This window comes from Empidonax traillii, unplaced genomic scaffold (genome assembly GCF_003031625.1).
Source record: "Empidonax traillii isolate 1590-97213 ecotype Southwest subspecies unplaced genomic scaffold, ASM303162v1 scaffold447:size986111, whole genome shotgun sequence".
Lineage (NCBI taxonomy): Eukaryota > Metazoa > Chordata > Aves > Passeriformes > Tyrannidae > Empidonax > Empidonax traillii.
In genome coordinates, this window is record NW_020955640.1 from 763508 (window position 1) to 779946 (window position 16439).

Genomic DNA, 16439 nt, shown 5'->3' on the forward strand with positions numbered 1-16439 from the left:
AGATGCTGACTGGAAGAAGTGCAGGAGGACTTGAGCAATCTGCTTCACCCTCCTGATGCCAGATGTACTGTATGTTTCTGCTCATTACAATGGAAACAGTATTGTGACCCTTTTTCCTCTCTGAATATCCTGAAGAGTCAAACGGCCAGTAGTGTATGGTGAAGATTTTTGGATACAAACTGAAGCAGAGAATGCCAAGTTTTAGAACTGTGATTCAGCAACCTCAAGATTAAAAAAAAAAAAAAAAGAAAAACAAACAAACAAATAAAACCACACCAAAAAAACCCACCAAACCAACTAACCACAACAACAACAAAAAAAACCTAAATGAAACCCAAACCTCAAGCTCTAAAAAATATGCTTCTTGAAAATTATGGCAGGTCCATTCAGTCATCTGGAAATTTCCAGACACATTTTAAAGAAAACACTATCTACGTATAAACAAGAGTTGCAATGTTTCACAAACTTGTAAGTTCCCAGGAACTGTAATTTAAAATGATTCAGCTAACTAATTACAAATTAAAGTGGTGCAATATTAAGGAAAACCAGGAAAACCAAGAATAAACAGGACTATATTTAACATATCTCTGGAAGACTTCTGTTTACAAGGTCATTGGCTTAGTGACTGATACTGAGAAATTTCCTACCAAAACCTAGATATTTTTATGTCTTGACATTACTTCATGACATTGTGCTTGATCAAATTGAGTGCTGCAGTAACAGTACACTAGAAAATTGTCTAGCTGTCCAGAGGAACGGCTATTTTCAAGTACAGTGTCTTTTGCACTAATTGAATCAAATATGGTTGAGGCTTACCTTGAATTTAGCTCTAAAAATTATTAGGCAGACAAGTATTTAATTGTTACTTTTACCCTTGTTAAATTCTTTAATTAAATATAATGTTAATTGAGCTAAAGATTATTATGAAGATTTTTCTCAACTAATGCATTTTCTCAACTAATGCATTAGAGCAGGGAGAAAATAAAAAAAAGAACACTAGCTGGGCTTAGTAAATAGATTCATATAGATTATTATAAATTAAAAATTTACCATTAAAAGTAACACCCTGAATACATGGGGCATTTTTTCATGTTTGCTAGCACAAAAGTAACAGCAAAGGTTAATAGCAGTGGAGGTGGTGTATTTCATACAAAACAGTGCACTAATCAAACAGTTTCCTTTTAGCAAAGTGACAGATCAGTTCACCTAAGACAACTGCTTAAACAACACCATGACTATCACAAAGCAAGAGGATGCATGGCAAGCAGTGAGCAGATGTCCTATGCTATGAAGGGATCCATAACACACGCGCAGCCAGGCTACTCTAGCACCAAAGCCAAGGGGATCAGCAGCACCAAGACCTCATATGGAGAGAACTCCTCAAAGCCCAGCTCCCTGGGTTTTGGAGCCTTGGAGCGTGTCTCAAAAATTAATTAGACATGCAATGAATGGGGCCTCCTAAAACTGTTTGTTTATTAGCAATTGCACAGTTACAGCAGGCATAGTATTCAGAGGCTTCCCCTGTACTGACAAGCACAGAGCAGCAAGATCATCAGCAAGAAAAGCAACAATACAGTGTCCTTATCTGTGCCTGTTCACACTGGTATTGTTCATACTGGTATTGTCCACTTGCTTAAAATTAAATGGTGTGAGAAAGCTGATTTCACCGACTCCAACATCGGCAGTTCCATGGAAGGGCTCACTTTGGTCAGGAATCAAAGGTTTACGAAGACAAAGCTAATGTAGCACCTGGGAATGACACTAAAAATGATATTCAAACTGCGAAATCAATGCTAGAGTCAATGCTCCTGACAGCTGATTTGCAACAGTTCCCTTCAAGTCTGTAATGCATTTCCATTTCTAAGCAAGGACAATTCTCAATGTTTGTTGCCAGACACAATAAGAAACTTGGTGCCAATATTCTCACTTTGAGAGTATAGAGTAATACCCCAAATGAACAACCCAGGCTGCTTATTATGTAAGATACCATGGGCTGACACATTGATTTGAGAGTGTTACAGGTGTTATCTCCCAGTATGGATTAGGAGAAGGAAGAAAGCTCTTACAATGTGGGTGATAACCAAGTAGTTTTATTCACTAACCTTTATAGCAGGAAAAGGACGACAGTTTAGGCTAGTACCTTCAAGAGAAATTTTTCAATTAAACTTCTCTTCACATCCCCACAAAACTGAGATAACACCAAAACTTCAAATTTGGCTTTAGTATGAGAAAGAACTGATGTGAAGCCTTACTTTACTGCACCCAGCTTTCTTACTCAGTTTCGCAAGACTTGGGTAAACTGCTTTTTTTTGCATTCTCTTGATCTACCCAGGATGCAGCAGCTCTTGCCAAAAATAACTATGTTTTAATTTTCCTTCACAATTCCCTTGCAGAGGTCTGCAATGTTTTAATGTTCTAGCATCACATATCCTTTTAATCCCTGCCTACACGTTTTAACATTTCAAACACATGATTATTTATAAGCAAAAAGCCACCAGGGCTTTAGTGAGGTAAAGTGGTTTAGTAGGGACTGAAACTCGGGAGGAGGGAGAAGGGAGGGTGAGTCATCATTTTGTGTTTTTAATCCTTCACTCCTCTTCTGTTGGGCTTTGTTATTAGCAGTAGTGCTTATTCACTTTGAGCAGGGCCAAGACAGCAAACAAGTCCTCTGAATTTGAAAGCCAAACAATTCCAACTCCTAATTCAGCCATGCACGCCTGCTCCAGGCTGTTCAATCCCTTGAGACCCCTTTTTGTAGCCTAGCCTTTTCCCTCCTTTAAGTGCCAACTCATAGACGGCCGTTGGCTTGGGTTTTGTCCATTCCCACCTGCTCCTGCAAGAGGGAGAACAGACCAAGATGGAGTGACGCCATCCTGAAGTTTTGTGCTGCATTCAGGACTGGCATTGCCACACTGAACAGAGCAAACAGGTTACAAAAACTGTTTGCACAGACAAAGCGAGGCACTTGACAACCACCACCGCTCCAACTAAAACACCATTTGGAAACAAGTTGCACTGCATACTGAAGGGGAGACAGCACTTGTTCAAAATCCCCTCTCCTTTTCAGTCATTGCTCAATAGAGCAGCAAAAAATTTGTACTCCGGCCCAATTATACCACTCTGCTGATGCTGTAACAAAAGGAGAAAGAGCCATGACAGAAATAACAAGGTAACCTGCATCTCTAATTGAAGGAACAGCAAGAGGTAGAAAAATTAATTCCTATCACACACCATTTTCCTTTCCACTTCAAGCACTCTCTCCCCCTAAAAACACTCCTTCTATATACACCTTCCTGCAAGAAAACCTCTCTGAAGACTGGATCCTCCCAAGCCTATCTATGCCTCATACCTTTTGCAGCTCCCCTGAGAATCAACCCTTTGTCTTAAGCTAGGAGAGCTGGGCAGTGTAGGGGTCTGAGTGCAGCCTGGGAATTAACTGCATATAGGTTCCAGCTCTAGGCTTTTCAGGGCTGCTTAAGTTTGGGAAAAGTCTTTTAAGTGTGGATCCCTCATATTCAGTTGCCACAAATACCCATGTTTCTGTACCAAAAGATTTGCACTTAGTTTCAAAAGTGTAAATACTCTTGAGTTCTAAGTATAGTTTAGGACAACTAAAAATATGAAGAACCTTTGAGAATTAGACTACCTATTTCAGTAAATTAACTAGGTAGGAACTGTGAAAATGCTGATGTTAGACAGTATTTCAGATTCCTAGGCTATAAATGGATATAATTTTTACTTACCTGACAGGTGTGTCAGGAGAATTAGCTAATATTGACACTTTGATCTTTAAAATGCTTTGCCAAGTACTAATTAAGAAAGGATCATTTTGCATTTAAAATAGCTAGTATTTTGAAGTTAAATTTGTCTCTATCCCTCTCCTAAAATGGTAAAGAATCTACTGTTTGTTTTTCTGCATATTCCCCAGGAGATAATTTCAGAGAAACATGAGAAAGACTGACATATGGATCTGTATTTCAAGGAAGATCAATAAATACCTCTAAATAAAAATCTGAGTTTTGTTGCAAGAATCTTCTCTCCTGGGGGTCTTGTAACCAAACCTGTAGACTCGGTCAAGTGTTACCGAATTAGGGAGAAAGGACATCCATACCCTCCAATAGACCACATTTTTATAACTAACCTACAAGTATTTTTTACAAGGCAGGTCTAAAAGTGAAGTATGAGAAGTACATAACATGTTGCAGGTATTCAAGTACTGCAGCTACTGATAAAACGTGGCCTCATTTCTCCACAGAGGGAAAGGTGACAACATATGGGCAACTATTATAGCTCATCTGCAGCTAGTGATATGAAACACATATAAAACTGTGCAATGTTTTTGTTAGATGGGTCACCCATGTAGGCTTCTGCCAGAGGAAGATGGAGAGCCAAGGCTTGTCTGTAGAGCCAGTTCTCTCCCACTCACTCCGCACTTCATAATAAGCGCAGGATAAGGGCAAGACTTTCACCATGGGCACTCTCATCATGAAGATATAGCAGCGAAGGCATGACATTTGGCCTTTGCAAGACCCAGTGAATATAAACTCAAATTATAGGGAAATAAGATATTGTCTTTGATAGCATATAAGTAAACAGCAACATAAATAAGGCTCCAAACAAGCTGCTCTGCACACCCTGGAGAGATCATTATGCAGGGTTTTCCTGTGGTTGCTGCTGCTGCTGTTTACAACCTGACCCGGTGTCACAGGCTACTCAAGCTGGTAGAGCAGAGATGTCATCTCTTCTGGAGCTGCAGTATTCTCCTTAGCCAGGCAACACAGGGAAAACACAACCGAAGGGAAAGAAAAAAAGACGGAACATAGATACCAGAAGAGATGCTAGAAAGCACATACAGGAAAATAGATGCAACCCATGTGTACTGCCTTTGAATGCCCTTTAGTGTCTCAGGGCGGTAGCAGCAGAAATTCTACGGGAACATTTTGCAATGTCACATTCTCACCCACTGCCCAAGGCATGCAAAAGATAGTGAAAAAACGTTACCCGGTATTTTGGTGACTTAAACCCTGTGGATCTAAAGATGTGTCTTAGAAGTGATTCTGAGGTCTCAAGTCTGATTGATTGTCATATCTAGAATTAAAGTTCCTTATGTGAATCCTTCATGATCTACCATGGGAGATTTTTTCCCCTGTTTCCCTGTCTCATTTCATGCACAGCATAGACATTACTTGATGAACTACCAATTTCTCAGTATTTATTTTTCTCCTCATTATCAAGTGTGGCTCTATGACTTATTTACCATGTTGTCCAAACACTGCTGAGAATTATTTATAGCATTCACGATATAGGAGCCAAATTCTTATAAACAACAATTAATTTTACAATAGCTGGCTAGATCCTGAAACTAAGGTGGATATTTTTGAGCTGGGCACTGTTTTTGAGAAAATATTTTATAATCCTAGAAGTCTAAAAAGCATCTCCCTAGACCTTCCAGAAAAAAACCTGCCTACCAGGCAGCAGAGCTTAGTGACAGTACATGACATAAAATGGTCCTCACCCTTCACAAAGGTGTCTGAACCAGCCTATTTTTGGTGCCAGTGCACACATTTTACATAAGGAATACTGTTGAGAACAGTGAACAAAACACTCAGTGCTACATTAAGAACTTCTTCCTGGGATCGCAGATTACAAGATGTACAGTGAGAACCTAATTTTGGTATCTAATCAGGGCTGAGTGTTCTTCCCCTCATCCTGTGCACTTTCCTGCCTGTGCTCTACTTGGTGGTACCTGCTCCCAATTCCCTAAGCCACACATTCCCCTTCCTACCCCTTGCAGTCACTGCCTCAAGATTATTTTGATTTATCATCACTATAATCAAACACAATTGGCTGTTTATCATCCCCTCCAGTCCATTTTACATTTTCCCTAGCCTTTCCTTATTTTTGAAGTGGGAAAACCCCTCAATCTCTCCATTTCCTTTTTCCTTTTCATCAGGTAAAGGAACACAGCAAACCAACAATTCACTGGATTCCTCCAGCATCCCAGCTTTGTCTTTCATCTCTTTGAAAGGTCAGTCCAGAAGTTCATTGGATTAGAATGAGGAAGAGCAAGTTTATTCCACTTTCTAGTTTTATGGGTAGCCAAAGCCAAAATCCTACTAGCTATCCTAGCAAACCACTGCTCCTCTCAGTTCTCATTAGGTGCTTTGTTCCCTCTCTTTGGCTCTGCTGGCTTTGTATATAAGAATATCTCCACAGCCACTTTTGTGATATAAACTAAAAGTAGACATGGAAAAGTATTTTTTCCTGTCCACATAAACTTGTTAATTTTATGTTGCTGCAAAAGTCCCAGTCAACGTGAGGCCAATTAATTATTGTAATTTATTGAAGTTTAGAAGGATAAATCTCTAATTCTAATGTCAGATAGCTGCAAGAGCCAGATCAAGAAAAAGGTTTACATTCTAGAGCTCAATCTACTCACGCACAAAGTTATAATCTCAGAAAAATAACACATACTGGAAATCCCATTTATTTTTACATCAAGGACAAAGTTCTAGCATCCATCTCTTCAGCAGGATGTGTTTATTCCTCTGCCAGTTTCAAGATTAGCTGATAATCATGTTGTTAATATTATACTACTCAGCTTCCTGAAATGCAGCTTTGCTTTATGTTTTTTATTTGTTTTAACATACATACAAGAAATGATATTTTAACTGGGCAGATATTTTTATAGTTCAGCCCATACTCAAATAGTGCTCTCCTGCTAAACAGGTACTTAAAAACTACAAACAAGAAACCCCCAATATTCTGCTTATTTCACAAAAAATGGGAACTGAAGATAATCTTTCCCAAGTTTCCCTAGTTTCCCAGGAGAAAAGTTGACGATCAAATTGGTGAGAAAAATGTGAAAGGAATTGACAAAAAATTTTGACCTGTACAAACTTGTCACACACACACAAGACAGTCAAGAAGTGTCACTGATGTGAACACGGTCATTTGAGATGTACTTTTAGGACCCTGAAACAATCAGAGTGACTGGTCCCAGTAAATTACTTCAAACCGTGTATTATTTTGTTCAATACACATCAGAAGGTTTTAAGGACTTGATTTTATAACTTAAAAGCCTACATACATTTCAAAACAGGCCATATACGAGTAATGTAAAGAATCAATGCACAGCCTAGTCTGGAAATCTTTAACTTGGGTACAGTGTTGTCAAATCTGAGGATCATCACTTCAAGCAACCCTATATCAGTAGACAACTTTATATAAACCAGGCAACATTTTGAATACAGTATGCAGTTTCCTGCAGTATCTCACTGTTTCAGTACTATTGGTCAGCCAGTAATTACTGAAGACAAGTTTATAAAAGCTGAAAGGCTAAAATTAAAACTACCCGAGCTTTAGATATTTAAGACAGGATTGCTGTTCTATTTGACATCTAAGTCATTAATTGTATACTTTATTCAGCATTTGGAAAGGCTTAGTTGGCCGCTTCCAAACTCCTCAGTCAGGCTCTGGGAAAAGGAAGGTGAGATCGTGGGAAAAAATGCAATATGAAAAAACACTGGAATGAGTCCGTGGCAGCTAGAAGTTCATAACTATCACTGCCCTGCACACCAGAGCCACTCAAAGCCTCCTGGGGTATGCTTGCAGAGATACAGCTTTGCTTCATGCACAGATATGTATGTACATATACACACGTGCAGGCACACAGTGAGTTCACATTATTATGAAATACAGCTAGGGAAAGGAATTACTTTGAGAAAAATAATGGGGTATTCACCAGCAAAGTAACAGTTTCAAAAGGTTCTAGAAAATGAACCAAAGCTCTTATTGTTAGAGAACTATCGACTCCAGGTTTGAAAAAGTGACCTCAAGTGAGCAATGATGCACTTAGCCTGGAACTTGCAGCTGCTGTATTTCACTCTAAATTGAATTGCCAATCCACAGTGCAATCTTCTTCTACTGTAATCTCACATCTTTGGAGCAAGTATACTGAAAAATACTATATACTGACTGCATTATTCCAAGTTAGACTAAATTCCTCTGGAAATAGAAAATATGTCCACCTTACTGAATTTAGGAATCCCTGTGGGTATTTATACAGGAATAGTGGTTTCTTTTCCTTTTTAAGGGTACTTAGTGACAACTTCATGTTGCCATTTTTCCTGTGAACAGTTCATAAGCAAGGAAGTGATTAATAGCATGTGGCCCCATTAAAAGCATTTAGGTATGTATAGGCCTACAGCCCCATAGTGAAAACCATGTAATGGATATTCTATACTTCACACACATATGCACAGTGATCAGATTCTGCATTCTTGCCATGCTAAAAGTGGTCTTTTTGGTAAATTATGCTGCAAATTTAGCATGATTTATATCACTAATGTCAATAGTTTACAAACATAAATAATTGGCACATGCTGTGAAATACTTACATTCACTTTTCCACTAAGTGTTCTTCACTACAATCAAGTTATTTTCCAGGACAGTGTTTAATCTTCTTTCTAAATAAAAAAAGGCAACAATTACAAATATATTCATAAGCATTAAGCTATGCTTTATCACATCAAATATATGAGCTTTAAAATATTGATTTAAGATCATCTATAGTGTCCCATAAACTTGGAATTTGTTTATATATAGTCAGTTTTATTACATTTTAAACACAACTTTAGCACACCATAACTTTCAATCCTGAAGCTAAATAGAGCAATATTCTGCATTTCAATAGCTGTTCAGATAATAAATCAGACGGACAGTTGCTCACAGATGTACAACTAATTACTGAAGAACTGAGAACTCAACTGATATATTACCAGAAAAAATGCCTGGCATTAGAGATGGATTATTGCAGGATTTGGTACTCCTCTAGCTAGAGCTTGAACATACTCTTATCAAAGGCAGTACTCGGCACCTCCCACAATCTAACATTTAGGAATGGAAGAGAAACAGTGACTGTCCCTCTAGAGAAGAATAAAATACCATCTGATATTCTTTAACATCACCGTATGTGCAAAAAAGTGATAAAAAATGTTCATGTAGATTGTCCAACATGAATGGGAAGATGACAACTATCCTTAAAAAAAATATCCCAGGCAATAGACATAGTGAGTGCTGAATGCCTCAAACTGTTCCTTACACAGATATTTCCCAGTTGCTTTTCAGAAAACCATCCAATGCACAATAAAACAGTTTGCAGCAAAAGCCAACACATGCACTAAAAAACCACTGCATGGCAGTTCCCAGCCGAGAGAGACCCAAACACCTGGCAAGATCCACCACCTGTTCTCCAAAGCCACCTCATCTCAGCTGAACATGACTTTGAGACTCGCATAACACTGGCTTCTCCTGGACATAAGATGCAAACATCAGCAGCATTATTTTCCCTTCATGTTCCTTCAGGCTGCACAGTACTAAACCAAGTTTATTTTGATAATGTTCCATGGGATTTAATTTCCTGTGATCATACCCTATATTGCTGTGGGAAGATGTTCTTTAAGACTAAGTATATTTATCTCTTCCCAGGGAAAATCTGTTTGAGGGAACCTGCGCACTCCCCAGGTAGCGGATGTACATGGATACTCAGCAAAATTGTGAAATGAGGGACATGGGAGAAGAGCTGGGTGAGATATTTAGACCACAGCTGCATGATACAGCCTAATTGAAGAGTGCAGGCTTGGACTGGAACTGCGGAAGGTCGTAGGAGGGAAGTGTAAATAAAGCAGCCAACCCAAGAGACAAACAGACAAAAAAATTGGACTTTAGGACCAAGGAAAAAGGGCAGACTTTTTTCGGTATCTTACTGACAACAGGAAAAACAGATCTGCTGCAAATTAAGCACATAAAGGAAAAGAAAATTCAGAAGTAAAAGGAAGTGCAAAGGGATGTGAACCATGATGATACTGTCAACAACAACCAAGAAGGAAGGAGGTGGAGGTACTCAGCAAGGAAACAACGGATCCTGATGAGAAGTTTGCTTTTTATATTCATGTTGCCTCTTTCCTTAGTAGCACTTTTGCAAGTCTTGCAAGCTGAACAGTAATTTAAGTATGTCTTGCACAGTTTGTTCACCTCCCAGCTTTGCAGATGCAAGAACTGAAGTGCATGGAAGTTAATATTTGGCTGAGCCTGGAAAATTTATTGAATGCTGTCAGCCTTGACTGTTGTATTCAGCCAGCTATGCCTCCAATAATAAAGGTGTGTCCTTTGCTAAAAACATCAGAAATTTATTTATTGGAAAAAGAGGCTCAACAATAACCCAGGAACTTGTACAGAGTCAGTGGACTACTTATGTGCCAGTTCTCACCTGGGTACACTGGGCAGTTTAGTCTGTAGCTGGTAATCAGCTGTGCCAGAGAATGATGCTACCAAACTGTATTTAATTTTCTGTGTTATAAAATAGGAAGCCTTTTTCTTAAGAGGCTTGGGATGGAAGCCAGAAATCTCTCTCAGTCTCCCTATATATTCAGACTGAATCATCAGATTTTCCAGGTTTCTCCACTCAAATGGCACACTGCTTTGGATGAGTTTAGATGTACACAGGAGGTAACATCTGCCACAAGGCTTCTTGGGGTTTTTTGTTGTTGGTTTTTTTTTTTTTTTTCTTTTTTTTTTTTTTTCCTTCTACCTCCTGCTTATAGCACAACAACTTTTTCAGTATCTTACACTGGAACTGGTGTTCCATGGTATGGGTTTGGCCAGCCAGCCAGTCAAAATGGACTGCCTGAACTGAAGCAACTTCAGTACACATTGCTATTACAGGTCCTCTGACAGTTGGAGGCACTTGCAGACTGACCTGAAACTAAAAGTACTTGGATGACATAGGAGAGTTGTTCTATAAAGCTGAAAGAAACCATGAGCACAAACAGAACTAGAGGGTAGGGGGGTGCTCACACAAGTTAACTTCAGTCTAACAAAGTTAATCTTGCTGTTTCTTCTCTCTCCATTGGCTTGACAGAGAGAGTCCTGCCATGGATTGCCTCCTGGATTATGAATCAATCTTCCCTGAGCTGCTTTTCAGAAGGGACTCCCTCCCCCTTCCCTAACCCACAGAGGACAGCAGGGCATTACTGACAATAGAGTACTTTTAGTTCTTACTCTGTTGAAATATGAACACACTTAACTGCTCCCACCTTTCACATGACACAATTTCTGACTTTCAAATCAAAATACACCTTTAGGAAGAAAGGATGAGGACCACCTTGTATGGGTCATGCAGTTAAGACCATCACGAGAGGTCAATAACCCAGTAGAAACAGGACAACTATGAACAACCATCCTGCAAGTGCCCTCTCCCTCATCAAGCAGCTGCACTTCTGTTCTCAAATACCACCATTTCAAAAAGATTATAAACTCAGGCTGATCAGTTGTGTCTAAGTACAAAATTTTTCAAGTGGATAACGTGCCACCCTGGCACTGTGACTGCCAGGTAAATAGTGGCTTTTAAAAGCAGCAAACTACAAAGTGTGTCACTTGTTCTGTGGCGTCTAAAGCCGATGCTGCTGTAAGTACGACTAAGAGCACATTGAGGGCTTTTTTTTTTTTTTTTATGTTTTTTTCTAGAGTTAAAAACAGATCATAAACCATATTTCTTTGAGGGAGTCTTTTATTTGTTTGTTAGAAAGGTCAGGCACTGGGTCAGGGATAGAAAGTTGTACTATCCGGTTCCCAGACACAGACCTCATTCCCCCGAGCCTTCAGCTATATGAAACATATGGAGCAGACACTTTTCATATAGACTTTTATATGCCCAAGGAAATTCCATCCGGCTTTTGAGCTAACAAGAACAGTGCCCTTGATAGGATGGAGTACATAAGATAAAACCACATACTGTTTTTGAGCTTAATTTTGAGAATGGATCTTTATATTTCAGTGCTGGGAAGGTGGCATTACATCATGCAGATCATGTCCATACGGAAACAGTATATAGAATTTACTATTAAAAACTTTAGGGTGATACCAAATACCAGCCTAATACACTAAACATTGTAGTGTGTTTACATCTCTAATTAACTCAGTGTCACACTACTACATACCAATATATCACCAGTGCAGTATCTTCCCTCACCTGTGACTCTCAAGCTTAAGTGGCTCTTGGTCATCTCCATCACCCTCTCCACCTCCTTGACACAGGCACTAGAATCCACTTCTAGCACATGAACTCCAGAGCTTTTTTACCTACTTCCTTTCTCCTCCACTTGGCTTACTGCTATTCTCTTGGCTGGTTTCAGGCAGCACTTTTTCAGAATGTGAGGACACCGCCTTTTCTTCTGAAGCCTCCCCCCTTATTCTAAGAGCAAACTGGGGCCAAGGCCAGCCACCATGACACACTGCCTCCATGACACACGACCTCTGTGCAAGGGACTTATTTGTGCAACCTGGTGGTCTCCCAGCAATGCAAGATGTTCCCCATGTCAAAAGCATCACCTAGTGCAGGTGACAGGAGACAGACCAGCACTACACAGCAGAACAAAGTTTATTTATAGTTCTCCAGGAATTCAACATTATACTGGCATAGCCAAATTTTAAAATTACCCAGAGATCAAAATTAACCAAAGGTCACATGTTCAGTTTTTCCTTCACTTTCCTGCTCCTTCAAAGTCTTAAAATGATACTACTGTTTCTCTCTGTTCTCATATAATCCTTTTTTACTTTGATTCTTTGGCCTCTGTATGCCAGGGAAGAGAAGAGTCATAGAATTATAAAGGAAAATGAAGCAGACTGCCATCTCTGTTTGACCTTAAAAATCTTAAAACCAGTACAAACACAGATCAGTTAGACTAGTTTGCATTCACCAGTAGTTTTCAAAGTACTGAAGTTGCTCAATCATTTCAAAATACCAGTAAGTATTTCACTGACAAGAATTATTAGAAATCCTGTGTTATTCTGGTGTTGTGCAGACTTACAGGTAGCTGTATGCTTGCCATAAGACATTCCACAGCTTCTGCTTTGGTTTAAAGCAACCCCAGCAACATCAACCATTCCCCCCTTCACAAAACCCAGCTCTTAACTAGTAACTGAAGAACACAGAAATTCACCAAAATTGTCCTAGAACCGTTACTGTTCAATCAAGGTAAATGGTGCAACAGCCAAGGACACTGCTTCAGCGCCTCACACCTCAAAAAAGAAAATCCGTATCTGCTACATTACATTCTCCCTTTCATCTTCATGTCATTGAAGGCATTCCATGGGCAGTTCTATTTCTGACAGCACTGATTTTCGATCGATGTGCTCTGGCCTGGATTTGAAATAGGATACTACATGAAATTGGATCCTGGGAGCCTCAAACGTGCCCAGGCTTGCACAGGAGGTTAAACAAAAAGAAAAAGAAGGGGCTTTTTTAAACACAGCGTTCTAGTAAAACTGATTTTAAGGTGTTCCTTAATTCCCCTAAACTGAAAGTAATATATTGCCTCTATAAAGCCTTTTATATCAAGTTCTTGAAATTCTTTATTTATATAACGCCACTGCTGCACATCTCAGCTTAGAAGTACGCATCTTAATAGTCAACCAAAGCAATCCAAACTACCAAAGTAATTAAGACTGCTTTAAAAGAGGCTTCATTGCCTTTCCTCATACATCTGCCAAGCTAGGACCCAGTCCTGCAGTCTCTTCATGTCAGTGGGAGTACCTGCACAAGAATTTGAAGGTTTACTCCCTGAACTACAGAATGCAGCCTGCTTTGGAAAAAGGAGCAGGCATGACAGTGGGAGTGTGAAAAAGGAGAGGAAAAAATGTTAAGTGTAAGAAGGTAAAAAGGAATAAAAATCATAAAATGGGGAATGCGGCATGAATGAGAGAGAATAAGTGACATAAGGAGATAGCAGCAAAAGGTGGTGTAGAAAACAAGGAGAGAGGCATAAAAGGATGGAGAACTTATCCTGAGCACTATAGGGCTTTAAATATATTTGCATGACATGGAACAGAGAAGAAAGTACAGGGGGAAGTGAAAAGATGAGAGCTTTATTTTTAATTTTATTTAAAAAGGAAAAGTCATCTGAAGTTCACTTCCCACTCCTTTGTCATCCTGCACTGGGATGTCCATTGCTCTGAAGTAAAATATGAGAGACTGTGAGAACTACTAGCATGGTGAGCCAGGCAAACCTCGCCCAGGCCCAAGTGGAAAGATCAGTGAAGTTGCCCATGTCTCCTTTGATTGTGACTGATTTTCCCCAGGATAGCCCATTGCGCTGTAAATTTTATTCTTTTGTTTGTTTCTAATAGTGTAAAAAGGAACTACTACAAAGCCTGGTTTCAAGCTTGAGCGAAACTTTTTCTTCCCCACTGAGAAATGTATAAAAATCAGAAACCTCTCATTAATAAAATAGTTGCCTGATTGTGCCTCTCACCGGTCATATCAGAAAGCATCGCATCAATCTAGTGTTATAATACCAGGAATCTCTTATTCGCCCATCAAATGAACAAGGCTACTCTCTGCCTTATTATAAGCAATATAAGAACACCTCCCTCCTTCAAATCAGGCAGAAGGGCTCTTCTCATCTTCAGTGCCTCTTAGAGAATCAGCCCAATTCCCTCCACACTCTCCCTTGCTTTCTCCGTGACCTGTCTTCCTAATCTGGAATCCTTCAGAGCTGGGAAATGGACCCCCTGCCTCGACTCCCATCATCTGCAACAATTTATGTTAGCAAGCCAGGCCAGCTGGCTGCCTGCACAGCCAAGGAGCCCATACACTCTGATACTGTGCACTTCAAAACAAACAAACAAACAAACAAAAAAACCCCAACAAACCATGACCTACAAAAAAACCCACAAAATACCCCACAAAACTAAACCCAGAAAAGTGCAACAATCTATCAGGGTTAAGCCTGTCAGGTTAAAACTTGCTCCCTCCCTGCAAGCTTAACCTACCTGCTACTGCAGGGCACAGACAATTCCCTGGATGTAGTTGCTCTTCTGCTGGGTGAACCCCTCCTCTGCAAAGAATTCAAAGGTATTTCGAGGCTGGGGAAGGGTATAGGCTATTGTTTCTACTTCACTAGGAAAGATACATATGTTGAGGTTTTTTAAAAAAAGAAACCATTCCAAACTGCGATAGGAGCTGGGCTTGGGTTGATACTGCCCTATCTTGCAGGGCAAGTCACAGCGGGTTCTGTAATCACAGGCTCTGTAAACACTGATTCCCCCCAGCCCCCTCCATGGGACCGTAACTTGCCCCACGCTCCTGAGCAGAGGATGCCTGTCTGCAGGCATTGACAGGGAATGGCTGGGCAAAAACCCAGAAGACTCAATGGTCCAGAACTTCAGTTCTTCCCTGAGCAGCAACCTGATTTTATTCTTTGTTTGGTTTTGGGTTTTTTTTGTGTGTAGTTGGTTATTGGCTTTTTTGTTTGGTTTTGTTTTTTTTTGGGGGGAGGGAGGGAGGGGGTTCTTTTTGTGTGTGTGTGTGTGTTTAGTGGTGGTGTTTTGTTTTGGTGTTTTGTTTTTTTTTTTTTTTTTAATTAAACCACTTTCTCTCATGCTTACATGGCACATGAGCTACGGAAAAAAGTGCTTGTTGTTCACTTCAAGCACTTTTTTGTTCCACCAGCAGAGGAAACCACATTTGGATCCACACGAAGGGAAAGGCAATATTTATAAAGGAAGTTCCCACACTTCCTCTTCAAACAAATCACTTCTGGCTGGTTTTGCAATTACAGCCCTACCGTAAAGAGGGGGTGGGGGAATAAAAAGGCATCAGGCACATTATTTCCTTTTAAAGTCACTTGCCTCTGAAAAGCCAGCTTCCAGAGAGGAAGGAGTTAAGCACTCAGGATAAACTGTCAAGTTTTCAGTAACTAATTTACTCTTCCTGTAGGCCTAGGAGGAAATCCACAGTCACCACAAACATTCCTTGCTCGCTTCAATACTACTCGTTGTGGAATGGATTTTAATGGCCAAGCAAAGTGATCCAAACCACAGATGTAATTAAAGCCACTGAAACTGGCTCCACATAAGGCTGGGGAGTGTCCCATGCCCTATCTTGGGGCAGTTGTCGTGGTACAGGCTGCCAGGGCAGTGGTGACACCAGGATGCCTCAGCCTTGTCCTTGTCCTCATCTTCATCCTCAGCCTGGCACAATGTATTGCTACTGACAGGATGGATCCCACTTGCTGGGAGGGTCGCAGGGGTTATAAGGAACAGAGATGTGCAGAAGGAGATGGAGAGAAAACCAGGAGCTCGCTGCAGCCAGGGCTGGCAGCTGCCTGTGCTGCCAGTGAACTGTGCACACCAGTGCAGGACCTCTGCAGGAGGATGCTGCACCCATCTGGAAGCTATTGCTCTCACCCAGTTTCCATCCCATGCTCTGCTCCCTGGGTTAAAAAGCTTCTGCCACCACAAACCCACTTGTTTGTAGTGCTACAGTGTTAAAAGCCTCTCTCATCCATGGGCAAACTGTATTTGACAAGCAATATTTCTGTCCACACAAACAGTGGTTAAAGTCTGAAACACTAGCATAGGAAGAGATTTTTCTGACA

General features: G+C 40.3%; 1 protein-coding gene across 3 annotated transcripts in view; it reads right to left on the minus strand.

Annotated features, from left to right (window-relative positions):
* PLXNB2 (plexin B2) overlaps positions 1-16439 on the minus strand; it is a 256734-nt gene that overhangs the window by 110867 nt on the left and 129428 nt on the right. For 2 of the 3 annotated variants that reach the window (XM_027894891.1, XM_027894892.1), the window contains exon 4: positions 8400-8468. The exons of the other annotated variant lie outside the window; for it this stretch is intronic. In XM_027894891.1, the coding sequence (XP_027750692.1) occupies positions 8400-8401 (2 nt within the window). In that variant the 5' untranslated portion in view covers positions 8402-8468. The remainder of the gene's footprint in view (positions 1-8399; positions 8469-16439) is intronic. 3 annotated transcript variants of the gene reach the window in all.